The sequence below is a fragment of the Plodia interpunctella genome, chromosome 19 (assembly GCF_027563975.2).
Source record: "Plodia interpunctella isolate USDA-ARS_2022_Savannah chromosome 19, ilPloInte3.2, whole genome shotgun sequence".
Lineage (NCBI taxonomy): Eukaryota > Metazoa > Arthropoda > Insecta > Lepidoptera > Pyralidae > Plodia > Plodia interpunctella.
In genome coordinates this window covers 2,954,971-2,982,021 of record NC_071312.1, presented here as the reverse complement: position 1 = coordinate 2,982,021, position 27,051 = coordinate 2,954,971, and the positions used below count along the sequence as shown (strand labels likewise).

The 27,051-nt window shown below is 36.4% G+C and overlaps 1 protein-coding gene across 10 annotated transcripts in view; it reads left to right on the top strand.

Moving 5' to 3' along the window:
- Positions 1 to 26,701, top strand: part of pyd (polychaetoid) — an 83,803-nt gene extending 57,102 nt beyond the window's left edge. For 4 of the 10 annotated variants that reach the window (XM_053759507.1, XM_053759509.1, XM_053759511.2 and 1 more), the window contains 24 exons: positions 4,198 to 4,373; positions 4,741 to 4,928; positions 5,434 to 5,703; positions 6,145 to 6,318; positions 6,910 to 6,976; positions 7,545 to 7,695; positions 8,116 to 8,248; positions 8,772 to 8,915; positions 10,154 to 10,326; positions 10,925 to 11,096; positions 11,598 to 11,814; positions 12,325 to 12,505; positions 14,791 to 15,027; positions 15,320 to 15,556; positions 16,332 to 16,487; positions 16,901 to 17,013; positions 17,429 to 17,551; positions 18,107 to 18,241; positions 19,060 to 19,192; positions 19,694 to 19,828; positions 20,293 to 20,395; positions 20,927 to 21,002; positions 21,814 to 24,290; positions 25,605 to 26,701. In XM_053759507.1, coding sequence (XP_053615482.1) covers positions 4,198 to 4,373; positions 4,741 to 4,928; positions 5,434 to 5,703; positions 6,145 to 6,318; positions 6,910 to 6,976; positions 7,545 to 7,695; positions 8,116 to 8,248; positions 8,772 to 8,915; positions 10,154 to 10,326; positions 10,925 to 11,096; positions 11,598 to 11,814; positions 12,325 to 12,505; positions 14,791 to 15,027; positions 15,320 to 15,556; positions 16,332 to 16,487; positions 16,901 to 17,013; positions 17,429 to 17,551; positions 18,107 to 18,241; positions 19,060 to 19,192; positions 19,694 to 19,828; positions 20,293 to 20,395; positions 20,927 to 21,002; positions 21,814 to 24,290; positions 25,605 to 25,828 — 6,195 coding nt within the window. In that variant the 3' untranslated portion in view covers positions 25,829 to 26,701. Of the gene's footprint in view, positions 1 to 922; positions 1,292 to 4,197; positions 4,374 to 4,740; positions 4,929 to 5,433; positions 5,704 to 6,144; positions 6,319 to 6,909; positions 6,977 to 7,544; positions 7,696 to 8,115; positions 8,249 to 8,771; positions 8,916 to 10,153; positions 10,327 to 10,924; positions 11,097 to 11,597; positions 11,815 to 12,324; positions 12,506 to 14,790; positions 15,028 to 15,319; positions 15,557 to 16,331; positions 16,488 to 16,900; positions 17,014 to 17,428; positions 17,552 to 18,106; positions 18,242 to 19,059; positions 19,193 to 19,693; positions 19,829 to 20,292; positions 20,396 to 20,926; positions 21,003 to 21,813; positions 24,291 to 24,712; positions 24,794 to 25,604 lie in introns of those variants that run through there. The other 6 variants (XR_008405610.1, XM_053759513.1, XM_053759508.1 and 3 more) reach the window with 6 other exon arrangements.
- The last annotated feature ends 350 nt before the right edge of the window (positions 26,702 to 27,051 follow it).

Below are 27,051 nucleotides of genomic sequence, written 5' to 3'. Positions count from 1 at the left end.
GGGGTTGCATTTCATAGCATACTTAAGTATCATTACTTTGAATCGAGTTTTTTGTAAAATAATTGGAAATCGAGTTACGACGATGTATTGTATCATCAGCCTCTAACGTCCCCATTGCTGGGGTACTGGCCTTCCTTATTGATGAATAAGGGATATAATATGGGCCATGACCCACCACGCTGGCCTACTGCAGATTGGCGGGTTAATCATCAGATTAGGTATAATACTAGGCGTCTTATCTACATTATACTATTTCGATGGTTAGGAGTTATCGTCAAAAGTTAGGAAAGCTGACCCTGGGCTCCGACGATATTTGGCGGCGGAAGAGGCCGGGAAAACCCACAGTTGAGTTATGTTATTAGTTTTACTTTTTTTTTACTCTCTATTCAAACAGAATGTGTTGTTAGTTTGACGTGTCTGTCTGTTGTCATAGTCGTTCTCAAAACAAAGAACCTATTTTTGGATTTTGTAATTTCGATGTAAGTAGATCATTCTAATATTCCCCAAAACTAGGATGGTAGGTCTGTATTGTACTTAGTTGCAATTTTAGATCGCAACTACTGAGATAATTCATAGGCAGGTACAATTACCTACATGACCTAAACAAAGTTCAAAGTTTGTCTAAGCTTCTAAGTAAGTCGTTTTTTTTAGTTTCTAAATATTTTTTTGTTGTAAACAGTTGTGCTTGTGGCCATACTGTCCCTATTCGGTTGCTTAGTTAAATACTTTCGTCGAACTGTTTTCTTAACAGCTTCAAATTTTTCGGTAAACAATACCATTTGCATACGACATGCTGTTTGCTAAGCAGTTCAAGTAAGATTCGACCAATTTTAGGCTACCGTTCTCTGTTTGCTAAGTTGGAGCAGAAAACAGGCTTTCGTATTTGGTGTCTTATGTGTTCTCGGGCTTCAAAGAGGCTTATAATCTCTTATGTCGCGCGCTGGCGATGTCGTTACACGCCTACAAGAAAACTTTGGAATTTGAATAAAGAATACGTAATAAGAATGTTTGTAGCTAACTGGCTAGAAGACATAAAAAAGTGATTTATTTTTTATAAACTATTTAAGAGCACAGGAATCTTTAAAAGTACCTATAGATAGGAACCTACCTACATGGTACGCACACTTTACAAATGTTTTTTTAAAAACTTTTTTCTAAATCTATTGTGAAGAGTGTAACATTTGTGAGCGTACCTAGGTACCTACTTAGTGTAGTGACTAACTCCAGAGGTATGTGCGATTGCTTGCAATCAATTATGAAATTGGATAACCTAGGATTTGAGAAATTGCAGGTTGGTTTTAATGTTATTGTTTTAATTGACTACTTGATTTGGTATAAAATTAAATGCATAAATAGCCAAACATAATAATTATTTGTCATTATTTTACCCTGGTGGATTTCCCTCCCTAAATTCCCACTGAAGCGGAGCCCTGGGGCATATGGTTTCTAATGATTCAGTTATCTACATTTTTCTTATCGTGTGTAGGTATTGTGGTTGTGTGTCAGGTGACACTAGTGTTAGGTACCTACCGCACAATATTAAAGTACCGATAGCTATTCTGTAAAGTTTGAGAAAAAGCATTATTAACAATAGCTATCGATAGTTTGGCATACTATTGATTGATAGGTTATGTAATATTGCAGAGCACTATCGATAGTCTACTCGTCATCACGGTTCGATAGGAACTATCGATGGTAGTTTTTATCAATTAGTAGTATTGCTCTAAACTAGCTCCTTATCGATACCTAGTATGGCCCTTTCCGATTGCAATATCGATAGTCCAGAAACAATAATTTTATTTCCGATTTTTATTCAACACGCCAAAGGCATCTGATATTTTATCTAGGTCAGGAACTTCTACTACCCCAGAATGCGGTGGTCACTTAAATCAATACATCACTTAAATCAATAAAACAGTAAAAAAAAGTGTTTCTGTACATTGAAGATATTGAAAAAAAAAATTGAGATCGATAGAGAATGAGTAATAGAATAAGAATTTAAAAAAATCTATCTGTCTGTTTGTTTGCACACGCTAATCTCTGGATCTAGGTACTGGACGGATTTGAATGAAACGTTTTTTGTTATATAGCTATAAAGCCTGGTTAACTGTATACAATATTTCCTATAGTTTAACAGTAAAATGGTACTGTTAAACTATAGGAAATATTGAGACAGTACCATTTTACTGTTAAACTATAGGAAATATTGAAATGACACCTTAACAAAAGTTATTCAGCCTGATAAGCATTTTCTGTTGAGATATAAAAATCGAAGATCTGGAACACCTGATGTAGACCTATGATGGTACAGCTACACTATAGGGAATATAGAAATGACGCTCTAATAAAAGTTGTTCAGTCTGATAAGCATTTTCTGTTGAGGAGAGAAAATGCTTATCGACACCTGAAGAAGAGAAAATATACTTTTTCAGTCTAATTAGCATCTTCTGTATGTATAGGTATCGTTACATTTGTCTGTACAAATAAATTTCTCGAATAATTTTGAAGTCGCAGGCATCAGCTAGTAGGTCAATATATACCGCTTCTAAAAATGAATAAAATCTATGACCAAATATAGCCATAGGGTATCGACAGTGTCAGCCATTGCACAAAGGCCGTGATACTTGCGTGGGCGCATTATGGGCCCCCTAACGTAATAATGGCCTCTGTTTCTGACCTGTTACACAATGAGGTTGTATTTGATCTCGATTTAGTTCAGTTTTCCACTGTGTTCTTCGAATTTACGGCTGCCGTACTTGCCGTTTAGCTAAATTTTGAAATCGATGATTGAGCGGTGCTCAAGTAGTATGTTTTTTGGAAAAAAGTTCAAAGATATCCAGATAAGTAGGTACTTGTGTGATGCTAAAATCAAAATAGAGAGGATATAAATTTGGTAGTTAGTTAGTTACAACGAAGGTTTATACATACAAAACTGCCTATTAGACCGTGCGAAGCCAAGTACAGTGCTTTATGATCTTATAATCCTCAGAGAAATAACTAGGTACTTAAATATTACTGAACGTATCTATTCCTTATTAAGGACAAGGCAAATCAGTGTGTAAAGATCTAGGAGTGTCCAATATGAGAACACTCGGCTATACAAGATTTACAGCACTGGTATTTGCGAGAAACATGAAATATCGATTCAAGGATTTCAGGTATATTATATATATTATTATATTCAGGTATGTATATTATTATAATATTCAAGTATTATTCGAAGCTGCTTTAATATTAGAGAACAAACATCTATATTTAATAGATTTGATGAGACCTATTAAGCATGTTAAATAATATATTCCACTTGAAGTTAAAAATCCTATGAGTAATAAGACGACAAATTTAATTTTTCGTTTGGTTTGTTCGACCCTGCTTCAGGTCGAACGTAATGGCAAGTTTGTAATGATAAATTCAGCCTAAAAGTTTTATATAAATATATAATTATGAAGGATTGTTTTGACTAGAATTAAATAAAATAAAAATAGGAACTAGAATAACAAAGTCTTTAAATAAAAAAAAACGAGAGGAAACCATTACTATTAACTGACTTATCCAAGTACAGTCGAACGCAGTGACAAGTTATTTATGCCGTGGTAATAGGGACGAGTTTGCGAAGAATTTAGGTAGTTTGATTGATGTTGACTATACGAGTATCTACTTAGAATCACTTTCCATAACAATCCAACGAAGACACGTTGTTTGTCCATAACGAGCCATTGAAATATGGGGTTTCCAATCAGCTCACAATGGTATATGATGTAATCACTGTACTTAATGCCCAAATCACGCAATAGTTTGGAGTTTGGAGTACCTTGGATAAACTGGGATGTTTTTTTCTCTCTACCTCCAATATAATCGGGACCTATGTCAAAAAAAGTGCTTTCGGAGTTTAGGAATAGAACAGGACAAAATTCTGTAAATGATTCAGTAAATACAGTAGTGTAGCGTAGGTATTCAAAGGCTCAAAGAAAAACTAGTTTATTTTTGCCCCAAGACAAAAAGAAACAAGGGCCCTAGCCCTATCTAAACTATTTAAAATAGTTTGTTTTGTATTCGACGTACTCCAGATTCGTCGTAATCCAGATTATCAATAAAAATCATAATATAAATGAAGCTACCTGGGCTTGCCCCTAGGATGCTCAGAAATCTGGTAGCTATGCTGCTGAATAAAGAGTTCATCTATATATTTTCTTTCAGACGGCTGAACGCAGTGCTGGTTGGGAGACACATCGCGTGCGCCTCAACAGGGTGCCTGGCTATGGCTTTGGGATTGCCGTGTCTGGAGGCAGGGACAACCCTCACTTCGCGAGCGGCGACCCATCCATCGCCGTGTCAGACGTGCTCAGAGGCGGGCCTGCGGAGGATAAACTGCAGTGAGTACAAAACCCTGTGGATTTCGACCTTGAATAGGACTACTAAGGCGACTTTTTCGAAATCTTATTTTTTAATTTCTCATTACGAACAAACTTCTTAGTATTTATCTTATACGCGAGCGAGTATATATGTAAATGGTATAAACAGGCTAATAATTAGAAACACACAGATAATAAATTGTATTACATTTAAAGGACGAAATTATTTAAACAAGAAGAATATTTATATGTGCAGGTTTACTCATAATGTGGTCTATGAATACTAACATAAGTCAGATTAGGTATATAAACTCCTTGGACCATTCGATCATAGTCTTAACCATTACTAAATATTTTGATAAATAAATGAATTATGGATTCCTTGCAGAGTAAACGACAGAATTGTGTCCGTGAACGGCGTGCCCCTGGAGAATGTGGAGTACGCGAGAGCGGTGCAAGTGTTGCGTGACTCCGGCGCAACGGTCTCGCTGGTGGTGCGGAGACGTGCGCCCGCGCCTCCGCCCACTGCGCCGACCACCATCAAACTGGCTCTCACCAGGAATGGGAAGAAAGAAGGTGCGCTATCTTCAGTTAGGACTGATACAGTAATATAAAGAACGTGGCATATTAAGTCTTCTAGAAAGAACACTAACTAAGTAAAGTGACAGATTTAATTGCACAGTGGGACAAGACATGTTTGTCGTTTCGCCAGGAATGGGGAGAAAGATGTCATAATGAAATAGTTGTACTTATGGTTGGATGTGAATAAATCATTTTAGTTGAACGACTAGCAAGAAACTGGCACTGATACATACCTAATTATGATTTCACAAAATCTTAAGTGGTAACAGTCCATTTATGTACCTATCTTATCTTTGACAAGATTTGAACCTACACCATAAAAGATTTGATTACCTTCATTGATCAATAAATTTTGATTTACTCAAAAAAGCGTTGTCTCACACGCAGTCATGTCATGTTGTCCGTGATACGCAGCATATTGTACTTACTAAACTATTTGTACACAGTTTCATGTAAGTACCTACATGTCACGAAATAATCAAGTTTCCATTTCTTCCAGACTTCGGCATAGTCCTAGGTTGCAAGTTGTATGTGAAAGAGTTGACGTTGCGGGCTCGAGAGCAACTGAATCAAGCTGGCCAAGGTCTTTGCGAAGGAGATGTAGTCACTCGCATCAACAACACAGCAGTGACGGACGCCATGACGCTGAAGGAAGCCAGGAAGCTGGTGGAGTCTTGTAAGGATAGGCTGAATCTGGTCGTGACGCGAGAGCTGATTCGGGAGGAGACGGTGACAAATGGAAACTTCCAGAATAATTACAATAGTTTAGGTTAGTATGGACAGTCAGCAGCATATCGACTTCCCTAAAATCATTGCGAATTTGCTCGTATATTGACGCATCTAGTTCCATGCAGGGTTAACTTAATATGTGGTTGGATGTACTAAAGTCTTACAACTATGGATGCATGACCGTAAATCATGTATTTTTACGTGGACCAGTAAATACATTCATGGAGATTATTGCCTAGAATGACAAGCTTACTATTCTCCCTTTATTTTTTGGATAGTGATAATGGAAAATAAGAGAGAATATCATCGTAGCATGAATTACACAAGTATTCGTGCTTCTTAAAATAATAATGACCTGCTTTACGATTTAACAATTCAATTTTATCCAATCGGCCATCGTACACAATCACAATCCTAAACGTTCACTCACATTCTGAATGTAATAGAGTTTAATCTTCGTGCTCAATTTTAAATGTTACAGAGGCTCCCGCTCACAATGTATATAGCGGGAACAACGAACAAATCACACCAGCTTACTCCAGCAGTGGACAGAACCTGTATGTAGCGGCACCAGTGAGGACCGGCAGCAATGACAGGAGAGCCATGTCTCACGACCTTGACCAACCGCCCAGACCACCTCCTCCGAGAAACGAAGGTATATTCACTACATAGTATAAAACAAATTCGCTCTCCGCGTCTGTCTGTTTTTAAACTTTCTTCTTTAAATGATTTTGCATGCAGTTTTCACTGTTATTTAGACAATTTATTCCCGAACGTTTATACGTATGTAAATGGCCCCGTGGGAAGCTGGTCAGTTCGCAATTAAAATATAAGTAGGGTCTATTTTCGCTGACGTCACAAAAATGTGTAAAGTTTGATGTGACTACATTAATCAACAAAAAAAAAACTCGTTACTGCCGGAATATCGAGCATTATATTTTTTCGATTTTCCTATAAAATATGAATGTGTTGTAGATATAAATTTAAATATTGCTGGAAAATAGACATAATTTAATATTTAAATTTGTGTAATCTCTGCTTATCATAGACTCAGCTTCGATTATATTTGATCAGCTTTTTAAATTTGTTATTTAATTTGTGCATTTCAGACAAGAAAATTAGCTAATTCGATTGTTTTTGTTTTATGTTTTCAATTCTTCATCAAAATAACCACAAAGCGCAATTAGTATTAAACTAAATCAATGGGTTTCATGATTTAACATGAGGTATTAAATTTTATTTTCAGACTACTACAGCAGTAGACGACAACTGTATGAAGAAGAAGCTATGAATAACCAGAGGACCAAACCACCGTAAGTTAAAAAAAACTTACACATTAATTGAACACTGAATTACAATAAAAAGGAAAAGTCGAAATAGAATTTATTGCGTTTTACATTAGTCAATGTTTGATTTCTTTTTGTTGTTAGTTAAGTTTTGTGGAAAAATTCCATTTCATCACGCTATCATAATATTTATACGAGTACCTAGTTACGATTATATTTAAACTAGATTATACTTAAATATTATAATAACGTACGTCATTTAGGAATGACGGTAATAACTGACAGCAAGTCATTATTTATCGGTTGTGTAGAATCTCAAATTTTGTTAGATACCTAGATAGATTTAGTATTTTTTAAGCAACAAGACTGTTCAGACGTAAAAAATAAAATACGACATAAAGCAGTGTTTAGAAAATTAATGATTATTCAAAGTTGCCAATTTTGGCCGCTGCAGGGTCAGATAACTAAAGTTATATAGAATTTATTTAGAAATTAGACTTTCACAAGCACTTTTCACCTCGAAATTTCAAATTATATTTCTGAAAGCTACAAAATTCGAAAGCGTTGTAATTCTGTAACCTTTTTCCTTCATCAGGAGTGAACCACGCCTCATCAGCTTCCAAAAGGAGGGCTCGGTGGGTTTGCGACTGTGCGGAGGGAACAGGTCGGGGGTGTTCGTGTCTGGGGTACAACCCACTAGTCCTGCGGCCTTGCAGGGGTTGCAGCCTGCTGACAAAATACTCAAAGTAAGAGTTTTTTTAAATATTTTGTATATATTGTGTGTATGTTTGAAATAATTCCGTTACGGACGGACACAGATAATAAATTATGTGCTAGTACCTGCTACGTATCACAAGTTCACCCACATGCACTCAGCGATATACCTAATTAAATTTTACTCAACATTTCTGTAACTGTTGACACAAAAATCGTTTGAGGTTACTGCTGCACTAATAATTGTTACAATATTTACAAAAAGATACCTGTGCTCATAAAAAAATATACCTATTTTACGACCCGCCACCGTTTGTGATGATGCCCGCCAACGAGGGCAATATTTTTTATCTAACTCTCTTTGAGGACGTTGTTGATATTTTTTCATTGTTACCTTTACGGAATTATATGTACATATAGAGGTGCGATATCAGTGTTGATGTTTCTTGCAGGTAAACGACATGGAAATGAAGGGAGTGACGCGCGAGGAAGCTGTGTTATTCCTGTTGAGTCTCCAAGACAGGATCGACCTGATCGTGCAGCATTCACCCGACGAATATAATGCGGTGGCCAGCGGTCAGATGCGTCAGTATTCTATTAATTTGTGTACTAATCTTTGCTTATCATAAACTCAGTTTCAAATGAAGGTTTACTCTAGTTTTACTGGGAATTGCTACAGATTTCCAAATGTATTAAAAATCAACTCAAGACAATGCTACTTTCGACGTAAAAGAAAGACAAACAAACACAGTTTCATTTTATGGGCCATTTGGCATATTGAATATTTTTTTACTTATATGATTTTTAGTCATAAGTCAAATTATTTACTTAGAAATTAGTCCATCATAGGATCTTTTTTATGACAAATTTTAAATTAATTCCTAAAAATCTGCAAACTACAGGGAATTCGTTTAACTGACAAATATGGAGCACTTGCTATTCGCTTTCCGCTGTATGTCTGTCTATCCGTATCTATCTATATTCGTGATCTATAAAACTACACAGATTTTGATAGAATGATTCATTATGTACCTAAACGACATATAATTGGCTATGATTATGGCCGCTAATTATATCTCTGTAATGACCATACGTGATGTGGTTCCAGCGGGCGACTCGTTCCACATAAAGACGCATTTCCACTACACCACGCCGACGGACGGCGAGATGTCGTTCCGCTGCGGCGACGTGTTCCACGTGGTGGACACGCTGCACAACGGCACGGTGGGCGCCTGGCACGTCTTCAGGATAGGTACCACGCTTTCATTGTTCACGAACTCAGTAGCTTAGTGGTTATCATGCCATTTAAGCAAATCAAGTGAATATTACGTTTACAAACTTTTATTACTAATATAAATATAAATAATATAAATATATTAGGACAAATCACATAGATTGAGCTAGCCCCAAAGTAAGTTCGAGACTTGTGTTATGGGATGTACTAACTCAACGGTACTATATTTTATAACAAATACATATATAGATAAACATCCAAGACCCGGGCCAATCAGAAAAAGATCATTTTCTATAATGACCTGACCGGGGATCGAACCCGGGACCTCTCAGTTCAGAGGCAAGCACTTTACCACTGCGACACCGAGGTCGTCAAATATAACTATCTTCTGCCCGCGGCTTCGCCAGCGTTAATTTTCCAGGATGAAAGGTACCTTATGTCCTTACCATACTTCAAACTACATGTATGTAAAAAATCAAGAAGTTGGTTGAGCGTGCGTGAAGAGGTAATCTAACTTACTTTCGCATTTATAATATTAGTTAGGATAGGATTAGAATGTTGTACTAAATTTTATTAAGATATGTAACATAAACTCAACCTTCATCAGTCTCCATTCTCCTTCAATCAATTAGATAGTTTAAGTTTATTTGATTCTTTTGTCTTTATGTATTTTATGTATTTATGACGATTGTTGGGGAAAATAAACGATTTTTACTTAAAATCATTTTTGTCTGTAGCCTAATTGTCATCGTGCCGGACTCCTACAATCGAGGTCCCGGGTTCGATCCCCGATTAGGTTAAGATAGAAGATCTTTTTGGGTTAGAATGTTAATCTATATGTGTTAATCTATATCTGTATGTGTTATAAAAATATAGCATCGCTGAGTTTATTTTAGCTTTCAGTCTATGTTAAATTATCCATTATATGTATGTATAAAAATATTATTATTATTGTATTTTGACAACCTCCGTGGCCTAACCTATCTTCATACCGGATTGCTATACTGGAGGTCCCGGGTTCGAACCCCGGTCAGGTCAACATGGAAAATGATGTTTTTCGGATTGACCTGGGTTTTGAATGTTGATCTATATATGTATATGTTGTAGAATATAGCATCGTTGAGTTAGTATCTCATAACACAAGTTTCGAACTTACTTTGGGGCTAGCTCAATATGTGTGATTTGTTCCTATTTATTTCTTTTATTTATTTATTTATTGTTATTAATGTTTTATTTTGTCTATAATTTTTGTTCAGGCCGCAACAACCAAGAGGTCCAGAAAGGCACGATCCCCAACAAAGCTCGGGCCGAGGAGCTCGCCACGGCACAGTTCAACGCGACTAAAAAGGAAATGTCAGGCAATGATGGGAAAACCAACTTCTTCAGGAGAAGGAGGTCCACGCATAGGAGGAGTAAGAGTCTTGGCAAGGTAGGAAACACAAATTTTACAAAAACTTCATTTCCGCCACGAGCTGTTATTGTCGTTAGAGATCTTGTTGAACATTATGTCCGTGTAAATAAACCGTTAAAAAGTTCCTACGTTGGAAGCCGATCCTGGGCGCAACAGGTTTATCATAAAATAACCCACTTCTTAAGAAGTTTAAAACGTAGTTAAGCCATGAATTTGTGTGTACCTCACATTGCGCCGTCGCCCTACTGTTAAGGTCGGAAAATATTTTTTACAGCTTTCACACTAGCGGCCTAAGAAGCCTATATAGTTTCTTCTTAATACATCAAAATTATGATTAGCATTTTTCTGACTTGTGCCATAGTATCAAAACAGTTACATGAAGCAAGAATTCATACTTGATTAGAATATAATGAATATTTGAAGTTGTTACGAGAAGGAGAACAATAAAACAAGCAACCGCTATTAGAGCACACTGTTTTATTCTCACGATGACATTGACACTTAGCCAATACACAACAGAAGTTTCGTTTGACTAAACGATGGAACTCTAAAAATAAAAAGTGAAATGTGAAACTAATATTGTTTCAAATTTTACAAATTCTCACAATTTCAACAGGAACATTGGGACGAAGTTGTGCTATCAGACAGCATCAGTAAATTCCCAGCATACGAGCGCGTGATCCTCAAACATCCAGGCTTTGTCCGCCCCGTCATAGTCTTGGGGCCCGTGGCTGATATTGCAAGGGAAAGACTGTTATCCGAGAGTCCAGACAAATTTGCCGAGCCAAGTAAGTGTTCAATACAAAATTCTATAGGTATATTTAATTTAGATAGCACAACACTGTCATACAAAGCTCCATATAAAGTTTTGTTTTTGACGTAATAAAAAAGTATCTGATTTTACTGGTTGGAAAGTAGCTTATTATTGCGATTTGTAGATAATTTTAAGTTTTATCAATTAAATGGTTAATTTGTAGATAATTTTAAGTTTTATCAATTAAATGGCTATTTACACTGCTCTTCCTTATAGATGGATTGAAATGAAGGATGAGAAATACAGACGGACCTTAATGACGTCAAGAAATTGAGTCACAATTTATTAAATTAATCTATTTACTTTATGTAATTTTTGGTTTTTGATTTAGCAATTGATTTGATCGGTGATTTAAGTCTTAGGGAGAGTTGCCACTCATGGAGCAACCCACTCTTAGTGACTTTTTGGGTTTGTCCAATTAGTTTAGATTATACAAGATTCTCACATGAAAAATCTAAAAAAAAAAATATTGCAGAAATGGACAGCGCTATAGAAGAAAGCAAGACGAAATCAGCCGGCATCATCCGCCTCTCCAGCATCAGAACTATCATGGAGAGAGGGAAACACGCGCTCCTAGACATTACTCCCAACGCTGTTGATAGACTGAACTATGCACAGTTCTACCCTATTGTGATATTCTTGAAGGCCGACAACAAGCATATTATTAAGCAGCTTCGAGCCGGATTGCCAAAGTAAGATATACTACTTATGTTATTATGATCAGCCATTTTAACCACTGCTCACTTACCTTTGTGCCCACTGCTGGGGTACTGGCCTTCGTTATTCATATCCATATTAATATTATAAAGTGAAAAGATTTGTATTTTTCTTTGCTTGTAATGAATAAACTCAAAAACTGTGGCCCGATTTTGATTAAATATGGCTACATGCATACATAGGCTACTTTTTATCATATCCTAGCGAAGTCGGGACGGGTCGCTTGTAGATGTATAAAGAGGAAAATCCCTGGTTTTGACTAGTATATTTCACTGGAGGAGTAACAGGTTTTACTGGGATTTTGTATATGTAGTAATATTAAATCATAGACAAGCAGCAAAGCAACGTCTATTAGTTGGATTTGAGTCGGACTTTTTAGGAAGAAGTTGAGAAAATACTAAGCTAAATCCCATTCCCATTTAATAAGATTATTATCCAATCACAATCGAAAATAATCGAAATTATCCAAGCTCGTTTACCCTCAGATCAGCCCACAAATCATCAAAGAAGCTTCTCGAACAATGCCAACAAATGGAGCGCGTGTGGGGGCACGTGTTCACGCACACGATCACGCTGAGCGAGGCCAACCAGGGCTCGTGGTTCAGCAAGCTGGCCGACCTCGTGCAGCGCACGCAGCACACGCAGCTCTGGCTCTCCGAGACCAAGGTGAGTCACGTGGCGCGTGTGGGTGCACGTATGCGAATATCCAGGGTCTGCAAGAGGGAAGCCTGTTTCACCATTTGCTGATAAGTATTTGATAGTCTATATGTAACGTATCGAATTAAAGAATCGAAAATATTAAAATAGTGTTGGATAGAGCTAAGTGACCAATAACATTGTGCAGATTTATTTAGATATTTATCTGTCAGATTACAATACTATAGATAATTTTATCAAAGAGTGGTGAAACAAGCCGTGAGGTTTGTTTAATGGTGGTAGTGACGAAGGAGTTGATGAGTTATCATTATGTAACTATTCAAGTGATATTTATTTGTAACACAAATTATGCAAAAAGAGCTCGTATGCACTAGGCACTGATAATTTTCCTAGTTCAGAGTAACTTGGGCACCGAGTTGGAAAGATAACTTATTTAGCTAAATACAACAATGTTGCCTAGTAGACACGAGACTTTAATATCTACTTCTGTGTGGAAAAAGGTCAATTACTAAGTCAGTAATATGAAAAGATATGGCGGAGGTTATGTCGTAAATACTATGTTATTAATATGTTGTCTATCACAGCGGTAACGCATCATGCTTCGAGATGCTTGGTGGCAATTGGTGCATTTGGTAAATCTGTGCTCTAGAAGTTTCTAGTAAAAGCAAACTTCCTCTTCTTTAATATATTTATTTATTGAAGAATATTACGCTCAACCGAATATTTTTAATGACGGACGTACGTTCTTATTATATTTTATCTTGACTCTGAATCTTAGTGAATCGTTTCTGATAAAAACAAATATTTTATGTTTGACTTAATCAAATTTTCTGTTGAACGTAATATAAATATTTCTATATACGTATTAACCAATTCGTTTCTTTGTCTTGCGGTGTAGCACGTTGAACTGGTGTCGGACATATACTTTCCCATCCCGCCTTCGCCATACCCCGCCTTTTATCCTATATCCTACCCCCTCAACTTCTACCCCTCATCCCCTCAAAGAACCACCTTCTCACCACAGCTTGTGCCATTAAATTCTAACAAGAGCACGAACCGTCACGACCAAGTATACGACGCTAACAGAAATCATGTAGTGCCATATTATTACTCCGAAACTTTACCTTGCATGCCAAATAATGCTTTGTATAGCATCCCTAATACTTACCTCAACAAAAATCGCCACACTCTTGCCAACTATCCCTACGATGAACGACAAAATCATTATCAAAGAATGAAACTAAATCAGAAAGTTCAACCTGGGATGAACAGTCCCGAAATTGCTCAAATATTCGCTAAAGCAAATACTCCATTGCAAACTTTTAGACCTTACAGTGTGTTAGAAACGTCTTCTAAATCTCCAGTGCCAAATCTTCAAAGACCATCATCAGTTGTTCCAATGTCTGATCAATTTACTCCCGCTTCAGCGTATTTCCAAAAGAGCAATGGCTTCAAACCATCTGAATTATCAGATTGGAAGTCTCACATCCAAAAAGATGTGCCAAAATCGGCTCTGAAACCTTTGGATAAACCTTCGCGTCAAATTTGCCGAATCCCAAACTGCAAATGCCATCTAAACACAGCTGCAAATCCTAATCGTTTTATCGAATTACGGACAGTTAGCGAAGTTAGAACCCTTCCCACTGTATCTGATAGGTCATTGAATAAAATGAAGAATCTCTCTTTGCCAACTTTGAAGTTAACTGATGAAAAAGAAGAAAGGGATCAATCCGAAGCAGAAAGAGATGACGCGCCCCTTTTAAGCAAACCAGTGTCCGAACAACATTTAGGATACGTCTAGATTATGAAGTAGAGATTACCAAATAGTTACCATTTAGACTAAGCACAATCTTTAATAACCTACACTCCTTTTGCTTTTATGTATTTGTATATTTGCTGCATGTTATTCGCTTATTGAAGTCTGCTTTAAGTGCATTTGCTTTGTGTTTGTTTATTTAGTTTTAATTTGAACTACTTATTACCGAAATTTTTACCAAAGAGTTTGTTATTATTTTCTTGTGAATATTACCATTTACTAGTGTTACTATATCATCTTTCAAAATCAACTTTCGATTTAATTAGTTGAACTTTTTAAAAAAATAATCTTTATTCTTTACAATCGAACGTTGGTTGAAGTGTGTAAAAAACCATAATCATTCGCTAAACCCCGTTTTTATTTTTATAACGTTTTATCTGCAATCATTCATTTGTCTTGTCACCCCATTCCATAACCCACCCTACCGGACGCTGCGATTCAAAATGGCGGATATCTACAAAATGGCGGACGAAAATAGAGACCCGAGCCGTTGTCCGATGACTTCTTGTTCTCAATGTCTTCGAGCACAGAAAACAGGCTATCCTACGCATCTAGTCCAGAAAGTGATTTGGAAGTCAGCCCGCCGCCTGCACCGAGACTCGTGAAGTCTTCATCGGACCCGTCTATAGCAACTACACAGGATAACATGGACAGAGATGATGACCTGAACCACATGGCAAACCATATGGCTGATGCCGTTCCACCTCCATATACGGTTGGTATAATTCATGTTTTATCATCTTTTTTCACAATCATTGTCTAGCACCACCATACATTGTTGTCTTGTTCTTTCTACTTGTACTGTTTGTCTACAGTCATACCGACCAATTTTATGCTCATTTAAATAGGTGTCATTTTACGTATAAAATTGACGAATGGTTCCATCATCGCAATTGCAAATGAATAAGCACAAAATGGAATGTTTTTCCATTTACACTCTTTTGTTAATTCTGTACAATAATATACATGTTATGCAAAACATCACCAATCCATTATTCTCCCAACAGCAAGGCGGCTACGGCGATAGCAAATATGGCTTCTCCGCCACAACTAATGGGCACAAAGCGCACATGAACGACGCACCGCCATATAACACGATGGCACATTCACCCCTCCACTCCCCACTATATGGGACAGTCCCGGAGCTACCTCCCAGAGGGACCGTGAGCAGGCCCGCTGGGGGGGTATTACTGCCGGCCCCACCTCCTGGAAGACCACCGCATGGTCTTAGGCACAATCCTTCCGTAAGTACCACCAACTACCTATCTATTATACCTTTTTTGATGACATAATTTTCTCTTATTGAAGTGTTTCTCTGTCTTTTATTAAAGTTTTAAACTTGTAACTGCTTTATCTTTGATTTAGACTGATCTTTTATAATTCTGGGTTTAGCACGAATATTTGCGAAAACTCATATCGACCATGTCAAAATTTACATAGTTCCTTTTAGATACGATTACGTTCTTGCAATAACTCATGCTAACCTCATTGCAATTTTGATGTAGAATTAGACAAAGTCGAAATCATTTATTGCATAGACTTGTCGTCTTTTTGCACGACTCCATAAATAATACGTATATCCAACTTCTATCTATCTGGCTTCTAGCTTCACGTGACACATTGTTTATTTGTTCTGGGCCGTTAATGAAATCATATTTATAAACTGATCCAAATACTATTTAGCATTGTTTCATTTCTTTGTCCGATCTGTAACGAATGCATTCGAGAACGCATTCATCACAAACGAAGAGGTCTAAAAATGAAACCATTTTTTGACCGGGTAAACCAGTTACTTGTAAGATATTAATACTTTTGTATTTAATTAATTATTAATTCCTCTACACTTTTTAATGCTTGAATAAATAAATATGTTTATAAATAAATTATCCGATTTCAATCGCACAATTAAAAACGTGAAAAGACTTAATATTCGCAGTTAGTAGTTTAGTTTGATTCTAAAGGCAAATAGTGGCAGTCGCTAGCTATTTCGAAACAATAAATATGTGTTTCACTTTTTAGACCCCGAATCGTCCAAGTGCGCAAGAGCGTCTATTCGGCCCCCCCAAAGACGCGGGCAGTGACGAAGCCCCAACTTACACCGCTCGTCCCACCAGCATGATCATCCAGCCCACGCAACAAAACTCTTTGGACAGGCATCGACATCAAAGCAACCCGGTAAGTTTGACATTCGACGAAAATAAGACGATTTCGTAATTAGATTTACGCGGACAAGCTTTTTTTTCGGTGTCTAACATTCAACACCTTGTGATAAAATATAATGTTGTAATCTTACAGATAAACTTTACTGCTAGATAAATCTGACTAATGTGAATTAGCCGCATCTAATACTTGTGAAACACAATTTTAACGCTATTTGTTTCATATATCATAATTTTACTATCCAATACGCTCCTAAGAATCATAGTTCTATTCATAATAATCAGCAAGCGGTGAAACATGCTAAATTTCCTCGAGTGTAAGAGTTAGAGTAAGATATGCTGCTCCATAGTTTTAAGCATTTCGATCATTTCAATCGGAAAAATTTTGATACTTTTTAATCGATTTTAATTGACATTTTTGTTTAACAGCAAAGTTCGTACGACGGCACTACCACGTATGACTACAACGGCGCCAACAACGGTTCGGCAGTGGGACGTCTACCGCCTAATGCTCCTGACGACCTCAAAGTGCAGCCCACAGTGTAAGTATTACAATTTATATATATCTAAAAATATATCCACTTTAGAAATAAGAAAAAAATTCTTATTAAGAAAAATTATATGATCATTTATTTTATACATTCTGAATATGAATTCTTAAGAACGGTTAGCAAATTATTATTTTCGTGATGTAAAAGTAAAGTAAAGGTATGTGTCAAGTATACAAGACATTCTGATATCGTTCTGTATATATATATATTTATTTTGTCTATTGGTTGTTCAAACAATCAGCGTACTTTCTATTAATAGTCAAACAATGACCTATCGTTTAAACAATTGATGCCTTGCTGGTGATATTAAAAAGGGCACTAGTTGGAAGATAAAAAAGAAGTTGGAAAAATAAAATAATACATTTTTATTTTATTCTTTACGGTGTGAAATAATATATTGTTACAGAAAAATGGAACCGCCCCCTCCTCCGAATCAGAACCAAATGGCAGCTCAACAGAGTCCGCAGAGGAACTCCAACTCACATGAACACAATTCGCTGGATTACAGAAACCCTGATAGTAATTACAGGTAAATATAATATTTTTTTCAAAGTTTCCGTCAAATCACCGAAATTTTGACCGAATCCTTTAAAAGGGTGGCCTTACTGCTCCGTTGTTCTATATTGCGCTGTCGCAGAGCGTTGCCATTCATACGTCGCCGCATCCATCCTGCGTTCATCCATTGTCGGAGTGCAACATTATCTGAATTTTACCAATTTATTATTATTTAAAGCCCTATTATTTAAATTATTATTTATGTTCCAGTTTTGGGAAAAAAGCCTCTCTTGTGCGACGATCAGTCCAGTGTTATATCGCATACTAGCTTTTGCCCATATCTTCGTATGTGAGTAAAAATCCGTTTCCCGTGGGAAATCCCTTCTTAGTGCTCCCCTACACTGTCCTAGGAAACAACACATCAAATTTCAGCTTTCTACGCCAAGTAGTTTCGGATGTGCGTTGTCTGTCAGTCAGTCACTCAGTAACGCAAGAGTTATATATATATATATATATATATATATATATATATATATATATATATATATATATATATATATAGATTTTACCAAATAAATCTTAATTACAGCCATAGGCCACCAGACTACAGAAGCCCCCAGACTAGCCGCCCCCCACCGATGAACGGCAACAGTCCTCACACACCCATGCATGCCAGAGGACCGTCTCTACCGAACGTGCCCACAAACGATCATGCCAAGTATAGGTGAGTCATAACTACTACTCATCATATAAACTAGACTTCATCATATCACTCGTTTCGCTTTTACGAGAATGAGAAATGTGTATAAGAAACATATGAGAAGAAACTTGACGAGAGTGCTAATAATAAATCTTTTGTCCAGTTTTACAGCGCCAAATCTACCGCTTTGTATGAGAGAGATGTTATATGAAAATCTTCTATCTCATCTGAGTACGCTAGCTAGGTTGGCCACTTTTTTCGCATACAAAGTACATTATTACGTTATTAAAGGTACGAAAAAATACATAGTCTCAAAATAAAGTATAATACTATTTTTTTTTCTTATTGTATTTAAAAAAATATTGTTTCTGCAAGCTATACATTAGTATCACTGCTAGGCAATTGCACAGATTGTAGTTAGACCGACTGACCGTAAAACAATCGAATTTAGTGACGCTGCCGATCTGCCATGGCGGTACCACAACTTGTTTTCTGCAACAATGCACATGATCAAACTTTTGAATCCAAGAGAAATACAATCATTTAACGTACTTTATTTTTCTCATAAAATATAGATTACAATAATACATACATACACATACAAAGTAATATAAAGTACGGGTGGCAACGCTAGTCCGCCATCTTTAGTTTTCTTTGTATTTGATAATAGATAAAAAGATAAAAATAAATTTAAATAACTAAAAATATTTTTAATAAGCCACAAACCATCAGACTACATAGCAGTACCACAAATTATACAAATTAAAATATCAGTTACATAATATCAGCTTCTTTATCAGCAAGCGGTGAAACAGGCCTATAATATCGATAAATGCATTTAGCAGTGGACGAACAAACTCGGCGTCGCAGGCGGACTACAGCGGGCGGGCGGGCGCGGCCGTGCCGCCCTACAAGCCGGTGCCACCGCCCAAGCCCAAGCACTACCGCCCGCCCGACAACCATCCTAGGAACGGGGTAAGTTCTAGCGCTGGTTGACTGTAATAGCTGGTTTACATGTGATTCAATTGTTAATAGAAATTGTCAACTTAGGGTGCGTTGCTCTAGTTAACTTTGACGTTAACTTTAACTTGCGTAGGCTAATGCAATGTACGTCAGTTAAAGTTAACGTCGAATAGTCTAAGATCTGGCTGCTAGAATCTGCAGGTATCTGTTTTTAATGAAACTTACATAAACCGTCCTCAAAAATCACACTATCTATTAAAAAACCCACATCAAAATCCGTTGCGTAGTTTTAAAGATCTAAGCATATATAGGGACAGACAGGGGGATAGCGAATTTGTTTTATAATATGTAATACTGTAGCTATTTACTTCCTGCGCGCCACGATTGTATAGCGATGTTTTTTAATTGTTTTATTACCTCCAGGATTAAGCATATGTTTTGTACCTTTCACTTTACAATATAAGCAATTAAGACTGACGGTAGTGTAGGAAATAATGTATTACCTCGCTGTAGAACATGGAGGCGGCGCCGGCGGGCGGGGGCGGGGGTGGGGGCGCGGGGCGCGGGTACCCGCCGCAGTACTCGCACCAGCACTCGTTGTCGCAGCCGGCGCATAGGCCGCACAATCAGCACAACAATTATCAACAGGTATTTTATAAATCAGTAGTTCCCTCTAAGTATTATTTTTTCCTTGTGTTATGGCCCCATTGTTCCCAAAATGATGGAATCAGATATTATTTCAACCATTTTGAGATGTAGCAAAACAAATGTATGAAAGAGTGTAGTTGAATGAAAGATGTCCTTCAATTCCTTCTACAGAATAAAAGGTGGATAAAGTATGTACTTAATTTGACAGAATAAAAGCGAGAAAAGTACTGCGCGATGTTTACTCCTGCGCCTGTAAGGTTGTCACAGCCTGTCAAATTACACGGATCCTGATTTACATGTTCCTATATTTTTCTTTCATTCTAAATTATCAAACCGGTTATTCTATAATCTGTGGAATTCATTGAAGAATCCTTAGTTAAAACCCAAACAATGGTCCTTCGAGCCGGATTGTATCCAACTTATGTGTTTATCCCAACGAAATTCTGTCTTACCAATATTTGCAGCAAACCATGTACGGTGGTCAGCTGCCGCCGCAGTCGCCGCCGTACTCGGGTCCGCCGTCGCATCACCGCGCCATCAACCTGCCGCACAACCCACATCTCATTGGTAACAAACACTACTTTCAGCCTAATTTTCCTCTCTCCATCTTCAAGGTGGATTTGTCTTCGAAACTCTGGGTTTCGACGCTTAACAGCTGAATTTAAACGTCAGAGCCCAGGGTCCACTTTCAGAATTTAGTGCTAAAGTCAAAGACAAAGAAAACTATGTAATCCCCAGCCATATAATTATTCAAGGTAGGATGCCCTTTGTAAAATCCAAAATATGATAAAGGGCAAAAGATATTTGTTTTGTCCCGTTTTTCCTATTCTAGTTCTAATACGCATTTCTAATTATTTTGTATGAGTGAAATGGAAAATATGAAGATGTCTATAGTTTCCTTTATCTACGACTGAAGTAAATTTCAAAAAAGCAGAAATATAAGAAGCTGGAATCTTTTTACAAATACCACAAACTGACTCTATAAAAAGTCAATAAAATCATCACTGAAAATAAATCTCAGCTATTTTTTAAAATTGTAAATTAAGTCCATAGTTTTCACAATCTGCAGTATATAAATGAATGATGATAATATTACAGACTTAGCTGGCAGCAGAGAACAACGTGGCTCAGCGTTTGAACTGTACAGGAAACCACAACACATGCATAACCTAAGGTAGGCTACAAGTAACTTATTATGTGTGTCTATAGATCATATCACTATTTTAAATAAGTGGCAAAATCTATCCTTCGTCTTATGAGCTCAAGTAATAATAAAAAATGTTAGAACTTTCATGTCATTAAAAATCTCGATTGAAAATATGGAAAAACAAAGTGCATGTTTCCAAAAAGTCTCAAATTTCGAATATTCCTTTTGAATTCTATCGCAGTTTTCATATTCTGCCCCCTGTACAATTTGCTCTAACATGCAAACACCAATCGCTTCACAATCGACTAACATGTCTTGACGGGCCACATATTATGGTTTTGTATATGGTTATAAAGTATACGTATATTTGTAACATATATCTCTATATCGGGGCGAATGTAAAGTGTTATAACATGTAATCTATTAGAGTATTTAGTTGATCGTATCAGAACAACTATTGGCAGTGCGTGTCTGCATTTTAGTGCAACTTGATAATGGAAGCATATTGAATTTAAATGTTTTCTTCTGTCATTACCATTTTCCCATAATTTTTTTTTCCTTATATATAAAAATCTGAGATTTTTATATACTGTATCATACATGACATATAATACATATTAATTTCATCTAGTGTGTGTTGTAAGTTAACTTTTTTTTCCATTTTGACATTTATATCAATATGCTTTTACAAAATCACGAAATTCATGTGAAAATTCCCATTTTCACTAGGATATTTCAGACTCTTCTATTTATAAAATGTTTTTGAATTCTGAATTGTCTGAGATGTCCATCTAAATCATGAGTTACTAAGTGGCTATTTGGTTGTGGGTTTCCACAGCTCATCCGAAGTCGTGAACTCGAGCTTGGAGCGCGACGAAACATTCTCGCCAAAAACAAAAAAGAAATTATCAAAAAAACCATCGTTCATAAAAAACGCAGTACTCGATTTGTTCCGCTCGAAAACGAAATCTTCGCAGAAAGTGTCTCGTCAGAAGTCACTATGCGAGAGTGACTTGCAACAGAGACCTTCCATGCAGCAGATGCCCATGCTGAGACGAGAAAAATCAGACCTCAGTGATATGAGCATACATATGAGGAACCAGCAAATTAGGAACCAAATATTGCAACGAAGCAATTCATCCTGTGAGAAATCGGTTCTCAAACCGATACTGAAAAGGCAGAGCTCATTCTGTGACGATAGAAATGGCTCGATTTGTACCGTTCGTGATTATGACGCTAAACCCGTCGTCAAGAGTTTAAGACGACAAAACTCAATGTGCGATTTTGAAACAGAACCTAAAGTTACCCCACTGTTACGCAGGCAAAACTCTCTTATAGAATATAATAGGAGAGGAATATATGGGCAGACGTCCAACTTTAACATGATTACCAAAATAGATCCAATTTACCAAAGACAGCAGCAAATAAGACATGAACCATTCCACCCTACCCAACCTCTACCTCCAGAACCAGTATACCAAAGTAAGGAACATATTGTCTATGATCCTATCCCAAAGCCGAGAAGAACATATACCTCCTCAATTTATGATACATCTAGCGAAAACCCTTATGCAACTAGATCAGAAGTTTCTAATCATAGTTACGAAAATCCATATGGAAATCATGAAACTGTAGCTATGCCAATCTTAGACCCACCTTATGCCTCAAGGGCTGAATGTATCAGAGATAATCCATATGCTTCCAGATCAGAAGTGCAAACTGAGAGTCCTTATGCCTCCAGGCATGAAGTGCTGAAACAGTCTGATTCATTATACAGTGAATCACCATATTCTAGCAAAGAACAAATGACAAGACATAGAAATATATCAGAAAGTCCGTATTCGACAAAAGAAGAAATGTTAAGACAGCGATTTTCAGAATCACCATATAATACCAAGGAAGAAATGTTGAAGCAAAGAATGGAAGGATCATTCACTGGTAAAGAGCCAATTTATGGGAAGCGTACGTATGATCCACCACCAAGTACCTCATGGACTGAAAACCCCTATGCAATCAGACCTGACAGAAGGTTACAAACTCCAGTAAACTATCCAGGCAGGGTCTCTCCAATGAGTAAATGCATGAGTGAACCTCCTTATGCTACCAGAACAGAAATGATGGCAAGATTGGGACAAACGGAATCACCTTACGCTACACGTTCTGAAGTAAAATCAAGTTGTTCTGATACACATTATGGTGTTTCTCATGAAATGCCGGACATCAGAAACGATGTTCGTCCAGCTTCGGCAGAATGTACTTACGTATCGAAACAAGAAATACTTTCACAAAAGGCCGCTTTGCTTGCCAGTAAAGAGTCTAGTTATGGTATAAGATTAGAGGAGAAGTTAGAAATAATAAAACAGAGAAATCAGGCAAAGAAAGAAATGATATATCAATCGAGGAAAGAAGCGAATGAAAGTGATGCTGCTAAAATTAGAGAACCGTTATACGTGTCCAAAAGAGAGCTAAAGGAAAGTATAATTTATGAGTCTCATCAGGAAACTAAGGAAGTTCCTATAACTAACGAGGACGGTAGTGCCAGAAGCAGTCCATATGAATTGAGTGATGCTAACCATTTATCTCGTAGAGAACCGGTTTATCAAACTAAATCAGAAGCTCAAAGCGCTACGGAAAATGAAACATTCCAAGAGATAGATTTCTCAAAACTCAGACTGACAGAATCAAAGACAGATGCTGAGAAACAAAAATCGCTGAATATGGAAGCAAGTATTTTAAAAGGAGAACCAATTTACGCACCTAGATTGCATGGCAAGTCTGATCATATTTCCAATGCCCTTAAAGTGACATCTTCTCCTGTTCCTTATGAATCTACCACTTCCATGGAAACTCATTACGCATCAGAATGCAGCATGAACTTCGAAAACAAACCGCAAAGTACTCCATACACATCCCAAGACTTACAAGAACGAGCATCAAAGCCAAATAGATCTGTAACGTTTTGTGAGAAAATTATAGAAAAAAGTCCAGAGTCAAGTCAAGATAATTCAGAAAATATTTCTTCCAGTCAAAATGAAACAACAGTCATTAGTAATCAGAATACAGTTATACAAACAACTGTTTCTGAAGAAGATGAATCCGGAAATAAAACTGATGAAGTAGCACCAGAATCACCACACACTACTTGGGGCATTTTTGATAGCGAAGGTGGAGTGCTAGAGGACAGGCAATGGGGTGTTTCGTTGATAATTCCTCCAAAAGCTATAGCACCAGGAATCAAGCAGAAAATATACTTTACTGTATCAGACCCGAGGTTGAGCCAACAAGTGGGGGGACCACCAATCGATATGGACAACGGTAAAGCTTTTAGTAATGAGGCACGCTCTTTGTAGAAACCTAGTCTGCACTTACTAATTCAATTGTTTAACGTTTGCTAATGAATAAATATTAGCATAATTCGCTGAATGGGGACTGATTTCGAATGACGTTGAAACGGCTGTGTTGTGTAAATTTGTTGTAGCACTGCACGGAATATTTTAGAAGCATGCGGTTGTTTCAAGGTTATATATATTGTTATATAAAATTTAAAGCACCTATAAATATATAATATACTTACATACAATAATCTATGTACAATTTATTATCATGCATGTTAATGTTAAGTATTATTATTCACTTTTAGATTATTTCATTAATCGTACACATTCATATCAAAACTATTAACTGTATTTTGTGACTAACAGTGGTTCAAAAACCATTAAACATTTATATTTGCGCAGCATCTACCACACAATACACTCGTACTTAGAGATTGAGGAGAGGAGACGTCAACGGCTATGCTACCTACAACCAACAACATAGTATGTTCTAATACAATATTGCGTTTTTGTGCACTGTTTTTTTGAGCAAACACAATTCATTGTTATTTTGCACTGGATATTTCTGTGTTCAACAATCTCATATACTCTGTTGATTCTTCATCTATTTCATATTGTTTATCATTTTCAACTCTAAGATTATTTGTATTGTGTGTGTTGCCTTTTGCTTATCGTGTTGTTACTATTTCTATTTTGCTTCGCCTGTCTAACGAAATGCATTAATGTGTTGCGATCTGTGTTTGTGTGTTTTAACTTATTGTTGAATTGTTATCGACGCTGTACATTTCACCAAATACCAAATCTTTCGAGATACTTAATTAGATGTTTCTAATCTTGCCCCCCCCCCCCCCCCTAATTCACACAATTTAATTAATTGAATTGAGCACAAACTTACTGATTTTTATAATACTCACCATAAAAATTCTAAAATCTGTAACAAAAAAAAAACTTACTTTAGTACCAGGAAAAACTATGATAAGCGCATTAAAAACAAGTGCCTATTTAAATGTTGTTGTTGAAATAAAGAAGTGTGTTTTGATAAAATAATACTTATAACATCCTCCGTGGGAAATGATATGTAACTTGTTTTTACAGTCAGTTTGCGATTCTTGATGTATTCTTTGACTTTTGACTTTTGTGTCTATTAAATTTACGACAAAAAGGTGCTTAGTCAATCCAATCAATTTGTCATAATTATTGTTGAAAATATGTATATCAAACCATTTAAGTAAATGCGCCATAGTTTTTCCTACGTCCTCACTGTGCAAATATTTCAACAATTTGTCTAAAACAGGTGAAGCGATGCTGTCCCCACTTGTCATGTGCGGTCCCCAGGGCCTGGTCTTCCTCAGGCCAGTGACCCTGCGGCTGCCGCACTGCGCCAACGCCGTCCCCTCCCTAGGACTCACCATCAAAGCCACAGATACCGAAGCCCATCTCAGCACTGACTGGGACCAGATCCATCTCCCTGCCACGACCACTTTGAATACTGTAGCCGTTAAAGTTGATCATTTTTAACATTTTTTTTTTGTTGTATGTTGACATTTGTGGAAGATTTTAAAGTATGGTTTGAATGTATGGATATTTAAGCTACTAAAAATTGTACTAAAACAAAAATCTTTGTTTTTTTATTTTCATTAAAAAATTTGTAAGTTTATTGCTAATGTTTATTGTATATTGAAAGTAAAGTAAAGTTTTCAAGGTAATTCAAAAGCAAATTTAAATGTATTTGTAGTTATAGTACTTTGTGGTCCTAGATGTGGAATTAATTATTGAAATTATTCTTATATATATTTTCGTTTGGCACTATTTCCCACCTATATTATATTGCAGCCTTTGATGAATTAGTGGTGCTAAAAATTAAAGCAAAATTAATGTAATTTAGTGTAGGAATATTTACTGAATCTCCATATTAACTCTAAAGAGCTTGCGCCATGGTTGGTACGATGTGAAAGATTTATAAAAAATGGTTGACTGAAAATGAAGTAAGTAAGCTTTGCTAAAAGAAACGATATTTTTAGAATCGCCTTACCATAACATTAGTTTATAAGGATAGTTTTAGTATAATTATGTTCATATAATAATGTATATTAATACACAACTTGTGTATTTAGCAATGTATGAATAAATGCGGATTGTTGAAGATTTGGTCAAAATTCGATATTTTTGTAAGTAATTCGGCTTCCATATCGTAACTATTTTCAATGTTACAATACAATTGACGTGTTTTATCTCTTGGATTTAACTCATTTTAGCGTAAAATGATTTGCGATTAATGTATGAATTATTTTATTATGTACACTTATCCCGTTGTGGATTATTTTTGTATATTTTCTTGTTTTAGTTGTAAAATGAGTTTAATTCGGTCGAAATTAAATTTTATATCCTGAGTTTTTGATCTTTTTTTTCTTTTTGTTTTTATTTACTTATCCCCATAATAAACAAATCTTCCTAGACGTTCGCTCTGATAAATTATGCGAGTTATCTGCAATATATTGAAACTGAGTGAAAAATACGGTTACTCAGTTTCAATATATTGCAGAACCCTTGATGAACAGCGTAGACTTTCAATGTAACATCTGGTACAGTCAATCAAGCTACCCCACTCGGGTTTCAATGTGGTGGTCAATGTTAATTCTGTACTATTTTTTTCTTGGCGATGTAAAAACAACATAAATTCTCGTATTACTAATCACACTAAAACAGTGTCAAATTCAAATTCAAATAATTTATTCAGAAAT